General features: G+C 33.0%; 1 protein-coding gene across 1 annotated transcript in view; it reads right to left on the reverse strand.

Moving 5' to 3' along the window:
- Positions 1–4841: 4841 nt before the first annotated feature.
- Positions 4842–12323, reverse strand: part of LOC128235950 (uncharacterized) — a 32305-nt gene continuing 24823 nt past the window's right edge. Inside the window, exons 6-12 of the mRNA XM_052950735.1 lie at positions 11265–11567; positions 10268–10534; positions 9155–9283; positions 8715–8754; positions 7847–7863; positions 6325–6437; positions 4842–5770 (exon numbers count right to left, since the gene is read on the reverse strand). Coding sequence (XP_052806695.1) covers positions 5594–5770; positions 6325–6437; positions 7847–7863; positions 8715–8754; positions 9155–9283; positions 10268–10534; positions 11265–11567 — 1046 coding nt within the window. The 3' untranslated portion in view covers positions 4842–5593. The remainder of the gene's footprint in view (positions 5771–6324; positions 6438–7846; positions 7864–8714; positions 8755–9154; positions 9284–10267; positions 10535–11264; positions 11568–12323) is intronic.

A 12323-nucleotide genomic window follows, 5' to 3' on the forward strand; every position in this document is an offset into this window, starting at 1 on the left:
GTGAAGATCTCATGTAACGAGCACAAAAAACACATTGTCGTTCAATTCGATTTATTATCATTCGAAGTAGAAAAAAGTCGATTCGCCGCTTTCATTCAAGGTAGATAAGCGAGTAAAACAATAACGAAAATTGAACCTTCGATCTGCATGGTAGCATTTATTCTCGATTTAGAAGGATGCGATCGGTTGAAAATATGCTATAAGAAAATAAATTAATTTTCATAATTTTAAGTAAAAAAAAACTAGAAAAATGTAACAAGTTTAAATTGGATGCGTCAAAACTTCACGTGAGTGAAATGACTAAGTACCAAGTGACAAAACGAAATTATACATCTTTTAGTTACATTAATTCCATGCACTGGGCTCATATTCACAAAGACCACAATCACACACAATATCGTGACTACGATAGTGAATTAGCATAATATACTACTACTACTGTTACTGTTGCTGCTGCTGCTGCTGCTATTGCTACTGCTACTGCCGCTACTACTACTACTACTACTACTACTGCTTCTACTACTACTACTACTACTACTACAACCGCCACCGCCACCCCACCACCACCACCACCACCACCACCAACACCACCACTCCTACTACTACTACTACAACTACTACTACAACTTATCCTACTACTACTACAACAGCTACTACAACTACTACTACTACTACTACTACTACTACTACTACTACTACTACTACTACTACTACAACTTCTCCTACTACTACTACTACTACTACTACTACTACTACTACTACTACTACTATAACTACTACTACTTCTCCTACTACTACTACTACTACTACTACTACAACAACTACTACTACTAAATCGTGGTTTACTATAGATAGTTATATAACAGTTGCGCATGTTTGACTTGTTCCTGTTTAGACAGGAGAGTTATTGTATGGACGGACAAAACCATACGCTCTCAGACAAGGTTAAATAACGGCCACAGTTTTGGTATCATATTGAAAGGCTAAACACGGTTATTCTGTTCTATGTCTTTGGCGTTTACCCTGTGCCATTAAACGGGATCTATGTCTAAAGTTTTGGCAACTGTGCTTGTTTCTGCAGTTTTTCATATAAATAATTCAATATAATATCAAAACTATGCTCTGCAACTGACGGTTAACATCAATGTGGATTATAATAATCTCGTTAATAAAATTAGTGTTGATTTATATTGTTAAAGATTATTGTAGACTAATATTCTTGTCTAAACTAACACATGAATGGGATTTAAAATAAAATGACTATTTTAAGGCATCGAAGATACTTTGAAAATAAACGGTTGTCCATTTCCTAGATGCAGGTCTCAGGCCTTGTCAAACGATTAATTCCAACTTGTACAGAATAACCCACTGTCTAAAGTCACAGTCAAACAATTCAACCAACACCCAGCATTGGTATTGTCATGATCTTCCTATTCAGTTCATCAACGTATAAACGACAACTTGAATTAAAAGTTAGTTTTATTTGTCATACCTGTACTATATATGATCTATTATTTGAGCGTTAAAACTCAAGTAAATAGATCATAAGTAGTTAAGTTTAACATGTAATTTACCAGTACAATTATTTCACCAAGTTAGTCGTAAAAACCAATTACCAGAATAAAATGCACATATACTTAAGCTTTGAATTTTCACTCATATATTTTTAAGGAAAAAACGGCAAAGTATTGTCAAAACATTGTTTTCGTTGCCATTGGCGTTGTCGTGTTAACCGTTTTGAAAAAGCCATAATTCGTGAAACATTCAAAACATTCAATAAAACAAATCCCAAAAAAACTTATATTGCTGATGTCCTTTAGAATTGAATGCAATTTTTGGAATTAAAGAAATTCATTCAAGGGGAGCAGTAAGAACTGCTGGAATAGTTATGTTTGTTCAATTTGTAATACCTAAGCTGAAACTGGCTTATACTGATAGACACCCGACTTAAGATTGTACATGAGCTCTTAAGCTTTGAGAATATTGAGTTTTATGTCCTCATTTATGAGAGTAAAATTAACAGCAAGGACACGATATCCATTTAAAGGCAACTTTGTATACGAAAACCCAAAGACCATAATGTTCAAAAGTTTACAAGCATTTCGACGAATCACAGCTATTTCTCTCACACTCTTAATTAATCATTATTTGAATTTGGATGATGATTTATCATTGAACCAGTCTGAACTATAACGACATGAGTAAACCGTGTACGAAACATTTATCATGTAAAATAAGGGGAATTCTAACATAATAATGAAATATGTATTCACAAAAGATGTGTATGTATTTTTAATTAGACGTTTGCTTCAAATCACTACCATACAAGTTAATGAATATGTATTATTGAATCTAGATTCTGAACACATTAAGCAATCTTTATTTGCTTATGCTCATTAGTATAGGACTATTACTTGCACTTTTTTTATAATGATGTTCGTTAACTCTATATAATAAAAGTATTAGATTCAGTTGAAGATCGATGCTGCGATTTATTTCATTAGTGTGCGGTTGTTAAAAAAGTCATTGTTTTGTCGTTAGTATCAAATTTTAAACGTTACATTCTTTGATCGTTTGCGGAGACAGTCGCATCCTACCTCATGATTAGTGCAATTGAACATTAGTTCTATTAAGTTCGTTACCAGTAACACTTCCCAAATGTTGGCAAGGCCCATAACAGAATAATTAATGAGACTGAGTTGAGCATGAACTATTTTAGGAGAAACGAACAATTGAAAATCGTTCTAATTACTGTATATACAAATGCGGGTAACATACTTATAACTGTCCAGCTAAAGCCCGTCGAAGGAAGTGACTGATTTAATTTAATCGTTTTAAACGAGTCATATTAACGTTGGACGATTCAATTGGTTTAAACAAGATTTATTTCTACACTACATATTTAAGAAAAACAAAGTTAGAGCATAATGAAGGGATACACTATGGAAATAATAATTAAGTAAAGACAAGTGATATATGCACATAACAACATAATAACGCCATACTAACGAAGGAAGCCTTGAATCTTATACTATGTTTCGCTTCTGTCACACAGGTAAGCTGTTATACTGGTGTAAAGGCTGTTTTGATTTGTTGAAAATTGCACTTTGTTTATTGTTTTAAAAGCTGGGAACATTCATTTGCAATGTGTTTATTGCTAAATATTGTCAAGGTCATTCATTCATCAAATTCATTAATACATACAAATTGTTTGATTTATGTATATATATCTACTGATCATTATTTCATTAAATATACATGGCAAAAACATAAAACAAACAACACGTATATGAACATTCAATTACAATTATTAATTGATAAATAACAGGGAACCTTCAATAACAATGTGTTAATTCTAAATAAAATGGGCTATTTCAATAGCCTTTTTCAGTAATTGACTAACCGTTTTTGAATACTCTTTTAAAGGAGGAAAGAACTGCCGCTGGGTAGTAAAACAATGGCGTGTGATTTAGATAAAAAAACAATCGATACCTGTCAAACTGCGAAATATATAAGTTTAATGTGCCGCAATTGAAAGATTATTGACGGGATCACAATCAGTATGTATCAGGGAAAAGTCTGAACTTGTACTGCGTACGAAAGGGGTTCAAAAATCCGCATTAATAGATCGAAATGAAGTGCAGATAAACGCGGAAGTGAACTTAAGACAATGCGACAAACTTGTTACACCTCTTGGTGAGAAATTGCCGCACCCAAAGACATTGATCTCGTGGACCAGTGATTTAATGAACATTCCCTACTTCAGTGATAGTGATATTTACAATTACTTTGTTCTTAAGATGAACACTAAGAAGCAGTTGAGGTCGAAGGTCGATTATGCAGACAGACATATGTACAGTATCATGTACAGCAGCATTGATGAGAAGTATGAGCATTGTTTTGTGAAGTGCAAGGTTATGCCATCATTGCCAAGTGCCACTACCAAAGACAATCCAGGACACAATGTTTAGCTCTGCCTGTCAAACGTCACTGGTCAGGTACATTCTGCAGATTGTGGTTGTACAACTGGACGAGTGTGATTACGTATGCAAGACATTCGGATTCTATTGAAATATGATGTTGAAATACATTTCTGTACTATTAACCTATTAGCGCTGAATTTGTTTAAATGATATAAGTGAAAGCAGTTTAAAGCAGCTACAATGGCCTAGCCAAGCTCCTACTGCCACGCCCAAACAAGGCTGAATTAAACGTTGACAAATTTCCTTAGAAATTTCAAATCTATAATTCTATGAGACTCATGAATATCTTTAGCAACTTAATTTTCTTACCTTTAACTGTGCCATCTAGGGACTGGGTGTGTTTGCTGATTCTCCCATTGTATTTTCTATTCAACGATGACTCTTAATTACAAATTTAAATTATTAATACATGATTGAAGTTGACAGAATGAAAAAAATACTACACAAGTTTCCAGGAGTGCATTGAAGTTAAACTGATGTGACAAGTTCTTTAGTTAATATATTTCACTTTCAGGAGGGGTGAAGCGTACAATCACATCGTAGCGATAATGTATGCCCTTTTGGACATTTCGACAAAGAAGAAAGATGGAACCATTGCTTCAACATCAAATAAATGTGTTTGGGACCAGTTTAACAACCCACGGAAAAGGAAATTTACACCGAAAAAGTCCATTGAATTAAAATTCAGAAAATTTAAAGTGGACACAGAAGAGCCATCAAAACCAAAAAAGCAAATAGCTAAAGAACTCTTTAATATTTCATTCTCAGAACATAACTTCCCCAAAAAATGTCGGCATGTAATTCATCTGCTGGCTGGCTTCTTAACTTTGTAAACAGTAAAGAAGAACTCAAAAAGGAACGAGTTCCCCAATTTTTATTGATAGAATATCAATATAAAAATATGTAAATCTGAAGAGTGACACTGTTGTAGAAATGTGACGAAAGGACTAAAGCTCAGTAAGGACCATAGTGAGGGTGTTGAAAAGATAACCAGAGGTCAGGGGAAAATCATAATTGGATAGTGGAAAGAAAAATGAGGTTACCTGCCTCAAACTTTGGAGAAGAAGTTTCTCTAAAATCAGATACTCCTCCTGAAGGGCCATTGAAGAGGATTATGTACCCTAGTATTCAAAATAGGTACATGACATTGTACTAATTGCTACATAATAAGAGAACATTCAATTACATTACAATAAATATACAGAACAAATTTGGCATATTGTTAAAATAAAAATATTCTTTTATTGATTTTGATTCATGCGTAACAAAATATAAAAAAATGCATGTATACGTTATTATTTGGTTGTCAATATACGGACTGTACATGAAAAATACAGAGTGAAAACGGACACAATAATACCTCCGTGTATATTAACACATACGAAGGTACTGTAACTTGTTTATAAGACATCAAAGATGAAAGCAATATTCCCGTAATAAATCATTAATAATTATGGGGCAGTTACATTACACATTAATCTCTTAACGCGCTAATGTAGTTCAATCTCTTACAAGTCATTATACACTTGTTCTGTGTTTCCGATGTACATCTTTGCCAGAAAATGCTCTCACACTTGACATTGTCAATGTTTTCAAAATGAATACGTTCATCAATTTTGGTAAATGTTTTCGCTTTCAGAGATCTGGGCTCTCGCTGAGAAGTTGATTTCGACATATTCCACCGGCTCAGAATCCGTCGATCGTTTTTTGTTTTGAACAGATTTACTGGTTTCTTCCAAGTGTTCAATGTCCAAATCAGCGTAAACCAATGTGTCATCGTATGTCGCCTAAAAACAGTGGTACATTGATTACATTAATTATAAACAAAGTAAACTATATTTTTTGTTGCTTAATTGATTGATGTACCAAATGTATCATTAAATTAGTCATTCCATCGAGCCATTTGCTATAATCATAATTTGATTTTTGGTGTCCTTATATAAATGTGGTATCATTCGAAAGGTGTTGCTTGTTGGTCATTAATATGTTAAATTATATAAAGTTCTTTGAGCTATATTTTTCTATTAATTTGTTCAACTAAATATAACAATGAAAGCGTGAAATGTCCAATTTTGCCATATGTTATGGTAAAGAAATACAACTTCGGTATAGCTTTTTACACTTTTTTCTCTCTTTCAAATGACACTCGAATGATAACAAGTCACGTGACATTCAGTCTACATTCGTGAGCATGTGATACTTCAACTGCAGGCTTAACATTGAAAGGTTTATTATTTAAAGGATTATTTATTTCCCCTTGATGATCACAATTATTATAGAAGACTTGTAAACAAACGAATTTAAGTAACGTTTGCACGAGATATTTTGACTGTCGTATTACCTTTGTTGGCACATGACGTGTCTTTTCTGGCGTCCTTTTTATTCGCGGTTTGTCAACCATTGCGTATGTGGTATCGTCATTGCCAGGAGAGGTCTCGAGTGTTTCAACATTTCCTGAAAATACATGTATGAATCATCCAAGCAATATAAGCTAAAAGTACGTTTCTTAAATTTACTTAAGTTGTATTTATTCCTTTATATTAACATGTTATGAGGAAGAAAAAAAATAGTTTATTCAAGGACTTTAAAATATTTTTGTAAAATGGCATATAAACCTTCTTCAGACAGGCAAGTAAAATACAAGTTTTCAATGCTTTCACAGTATACACATATTTATATAAGACTCTTCTGATATGTGGCTTTCCCCACAACCGTTGTCAATCCCCCAAATGCGTAAGTGCATTCCCAACAGTGGAAAATTCCTGAAAGTCCTAACAACTTGGCCTTAATGTGACGTCATATACTAAGTATGCATATATTTATGCCGTGCATTTTGACAGTCATAATTAAGTCATGGCGTTTTCTCTGACATTTTCCTTTGAGCATTATCTTAGCAAATGGATGCCTTTGTGTTAAGAAAAAGGTAACAGTTATCAGCAGTTTCAAAAACAACACTTGCAATTTTTTTCTACTATGGTATCAATACAAACATAAGAGTAAGACTTATTCACAAAAAAAATAACATTCATCTCAAGCTCGAGATATTATCTGTCTTGTTCCTTAAAACAAGTAGTAAATTTGTCTCTAGCTTACCTTTCACAATAATTTCTGTTGTTATTAACAATTTCCTTATTTAAAAAGGGCACATTGTCATTTTCGCACCATCAACACATTTCCGTACTTCATGTATATTTAACAACATATCAATAACACTTAAGTTAGTTGTTGTACAATAATGTACATCATAATATTATCGATCAAAGTCGTAAACATTAAATTCACTTACACATGAAGAATTCTGAGGAGACAGCCATATATAATTAAGTAAATTTCAATTATTACAAGTATTTCTACCACATCTTCGAGTAGCAATGCACAAGCCTATAGATTTACACAAATCAATTAATCGTGAGCCATAATTATTGATTGGGTTTTTATCCCCAGACGACGAATGGGAGTATTATATGTGGATGGTCGATTACATCAATATAAATTTATTTAAATCAAATTGTTGAAGAAGAATGTGTGAGTATATATATATATTATATTTTACGACAATGACACAAACAACCATTGGTAAAATACTGACTTCATGCTGGGTCTCTTAACATTTGGTCTGTCAATGGGATCACTATTTCTTTTTTTTATTCAAATCGTTTACAAATTCTATGAAGAACATTGTATGAGCTGAATTGACTTGAATATAACAAATAGCCTTTTATACGTATTGAGATATATTAGTTTCTTCATGTGGTACCCACCTGTTGCGGAGTAGTTTAAATTGTAATGAGGTTTAGATTGAAAGCGATTTCTAAAAAAATGTTGATCTGCTACACAGAGAAAATGTAATGTATTTTACTTACCATTTTGAGCTTTGTCCCTACAGTGTAATGATAATATACACATTATAGTGCAATATAAAACATCAAGTGCATACAACAATATTGTACAAATATACAATCCGAAAGAAAAAAGTGTAAAACGTCAGACCCTCTTTTCTCTAATGATCTATTCGGTAAGTTTTTTATTGATAATTTTAATGCAACGATACAGCGGGGGATCTTTCTTATCACTTTTCAGAATGAAGTCATCTTGTAAGGTGCTATTGGTGGGAACATTAAAACACCGGGTATGTTTTTACATGTAGAAATACTTCGTTCCGATTGTACAAGTAGATACACAGTTAGTATATCATTATTAAAAACAACGACAAAATTAATTTTCCATCAAATTAATGGAAAATGTTATTGTATTACGAAAAAAATGACATATTTAACAAAACGTAAGTGTTCATAATAAGACTTTTGTCTTCTGCATTAATGAAGATAGTTTCGTTTAGTTCTTGCAGGTAATCTCCATTTTAACACACCAATTCAACTTAAAACTGTCTCATATCATGTGACCTTGTTTTATTAATTCGACATTTTAAGACCTGGCTCTAATGTCATTTTATTATGAATGTCTTTAAAACAATTTTCTTTAATATCACACAGATCTCTTACAAAGCAAAGCATAAAAACAATTTATACCAACACAAAAATGATGTATTTAGCTTAATTCTTTAATAAGGGACTTAAACTGTTTCGAAAAATGGGGGCCTGGTATTTTTTTTAAGCAGATCCAACATAAGTATATCATTTTTAAAGAAATGACAAAAACAATTGTTCCCGGAGTATATCGTTAAGCAACATAATAAATGACATAATTATTTGAAAATAAATTTACACTTACGGTTCATTCCGTGTGTTTAACGTTCCTTTTGGTTGATTTACTGAAAGTAAAAATACACAATGAAAGTGTATTGACCTGATGTTAATATCTTAAACTTAAGTTAGATTTATATATATTTTCCTTTTTTTTCATATACATGTCTTTTATTCAACCTATGATCATACAATCAACCCTAAAACTGGTAATTGTATTCTGATGTCTGCAAACAATTTTACTGTAAGTCTGTAACATTTCGAAAAGCCTTTTACTTCTTCTGACAGCGTCCACAGAGCCCACAATTATGACAATTTAAACAGATCATAAAATTAGTTGTCTGTTTTACTGTTAAGGAAAGGATTTTACATTCCTTGACACCGACGAAAAAGCCCAGAGTAATGACAATTACGAGACAAGACGTTCAACTAGTTTAAATCTTCTTAAATATTAAGAAAGCATCTTACTTTTCCTGACGACGATCACCACCAACCCGGCAACTATAATAATTAGTATGAGACATCCGACTGCCGCAGCTATCCAAGGTAACGGAGATGCACCTTTTGTTTCTTTTATTCCCTGTTTATCATGTTTACCTGTAAAAATAAGACTACACTGAATGCATTCCCAATCATCCGGAAGCACAAACAACACCAAGGCTATGAAAACACCAGTCTCGACAGAAATGGTCGCCATAGCACTAGCGTTAGCAGTTAAATATTTTCCAGAACCTCTCTGTCATATTCAAATGATCCCAAATAAACACAAAACAAAGGAATTTGGAGAGGTGGACCAAATAAGAACCTAAACATTCCAACGCTCCACTTTCTCGAACATTATAAAGTCCGAATATAACAAGATGAAACTAAGCTGACTAATTATTTGTTGGTTTTTGTGTGCTATTTACACATTTTAAGTAGTTGTTACACAATATACACAGGTTATTTTTGTGATTATCATGATGAACTGATTTATTATTCTGTAAAATAAAGTTCAAATATGTCATTTTGCTTATCGAAATAATATATTAAAGCCTATTAAGCCCTGGTCTAGGTATATAGTACCTAAATAACAGGACAGTGCAAGAAAGTTTTTGAACCCAAACTACTTTATTGTACCGTGCAATAAAATTAAGCACCAAAACAAGATTCTCAATTAAATATAATCGTACTTGTTTGTGTGTTTTGTCCTTCTATATTTTTGCAGATTGAAGGCTGCTCCGTATCGCGTATATTTGAGGTCGTTCGTGACCATTTCATATTTGTTGCATTCGGAATACCCCTTTACAGGGGGCTCACAATGTTGCAAGCTCATGTTACAATTGCTGTCAACGAAACGCGTCGATAAAAACAAAGATGATTTTTTCAAACTTAGGGTGTATTAAGTGTTTCCGAAGCATTGGTCTCGATTTATGATGTTTCTGAATTCATACCATGGTCAATATTGACGAGTTAACCATGTAACAACTCAGATTATTTGATAACAAAAGTGTTTGTTTCGATGCCAGAAATACTTTAAAATTCGAATGTTGATAACAGGAAAACATTAAGACATGGGTTATAAGTATTTAAATCATTTACCTGTACCGATTGCGACGAAAGAAGAACTGGCATTTCCGAACGCCGTTGAGGCCCTGCAAATATATGTTTTTCGCTCATCAACAGAAATATGTTCAATAGTAAGAGTACAAGCGGCCTTCTTTTGACACTCTTGAAGGGGTTTTGAGAATTCGCTTGACCATACAATGTCTGCAAGAGGATAACTTTTAGCACTACAGGTTACAGTCTTTGACTCATATTTGAGCAAAAGTAGTTCCTTTCCAACTGAAAGTGACAACACTGGCACATCTGAAATGATAAATGATATTCGTTAAGTTAATATCTGAAAAGTTGTATCAGCAAGTGTTCCAAACCTATATGTCAGATTAATAAAACTACAGCTCACAGCTCAGTAATTTTGAACAGAGCATGGCATAGTTATATAATATATTATATTTATATAAAATAAAAATAGAGTATATTACTCATTATGCTGTTTCGGCTTACTGATTGGCGATGTAAAAACATTCAGGCAAAAGGTCATGGCAAAGTCATTTTATACTTATTAAATCTAACATGATTTCTAGTACAAATAAAGGTATTAAAATTCAGAATCTCGGTGTCTGACTGAGCGAAAGCATAGATACCTATACAATATACATTTACCATTCCATGTGTTAACGACATTTTGTTCAAATATGGGACATTTAAGGCCTTTTATATGAACAGAACTTAGTACAAATATGCGAACATTTAAGGCCTTTAATGTTAACAGCATTTTGATCAAATATGGGACGTTTAAGACCTTTTATATCAACATAATTTTGTACAAACATGCGAACATTTAAGGCCTTTTATGTTAACAACATTTTTTACAAATATGGGACGTTTAAGACCTTTATTTCAATGCAGTAGACCAGTGTACGAAACACGTCTGCTTCGTAGATGTCTATGTGTCTTAGCCGCCATTTCCAGCAGTATTTGGTGAGTGGTATCTGGTGTTGCCTTAAACTTATAACAAGCGATTGAAGTAACTTACAAGGCACCACTAGAGTATGTGATTTCGAGATGATACGCTTAAAGCTGGAACAAACAGCACTGCAGCAAAGCACATTGCCAAAGTCCTCCTTGGTGACAGATACGTTCAGTATGGACATCATGGATTTCAGATTCGTTCTCTTTTCAGGATGTCTATCCTTTAAGAGCAAAGGTTTGTCTGAGGTCCATTGAAGGCTACAGTTGTCGTTAAAGTCTTTTACCTCACATGTAAAGACGAGATGGTAGATGTCCTGAAGTTTGGAAGGTATAACAGGTTTCTCTAGAAATATCTCTGAAGGTGGATCTGTAAACATTAGGTGTTTGACATAATTTAATGAACATAAACTGCAAAGTATATATAAACTGTAGAGTCAAAACAGCTTTTATAGAGCTGTACAATGTTACTGCTGTAAGAGTGATACACGTGTGACAATAAATGAAAAGTATCCAAACAATATGGATTGTATTTAATTTTTTGCCATTATATTTCAAAACCTATTTCTTTGTACTTTATCTTTTTACAATGGAAGTTTATAATATCGCTGTGTTTTACTTTAAGTATAGATATACTGTTATATTTCGTTTAGCGTGTTCAGTTGCCGTTATCACCTTCAAAAGCAGAGATTAACGCAATATTGCAACTTTGGGTTAAAAAGTTAAGTGTGGCACATTGTGAGCAAATAAATGACAATGGAACTATGGTTTTATTTCAACATAACTTAATCTACTTTCATCTAACCCATTTCCGATGTTCATTAACTAAATTTATAAGCGTATCATCATCATCATCAACATGATTTCACACGCCGCGTATTCTATGTAATTTTGTCAGGGTTCAATCTTAGCAATTCAGTATCAGTAATGATCCATGTAAGTCTGCATAAAAAGATACGTTTCTTAAAAGAAAATTAAAGCAAAAAAAAAAAGGTCCAAGTAGATCCAACATGTATAGCATGTATTTTAAATCAAGTCGTCCTTTTCGAAAAGCTACAAAGATGGAGAGTAGAAAGGGTCTGATATAGTATACCTATGCTTTGATTCACTGTCATGTTCTATGGTA

The sequence above is a fragment of the Mya arenaria genome, chromosome 5, assembly GCF_026914265.1.
Source record: "Mya arenaria isolate MELC-2E11 chromosome 5, ASM2691426v1".
Lineage (NCBI taxonomy): Eukaryota > Metazoa > Mollusca > Bivalvia > Myida > Myidae > Mya > Mya arenaria.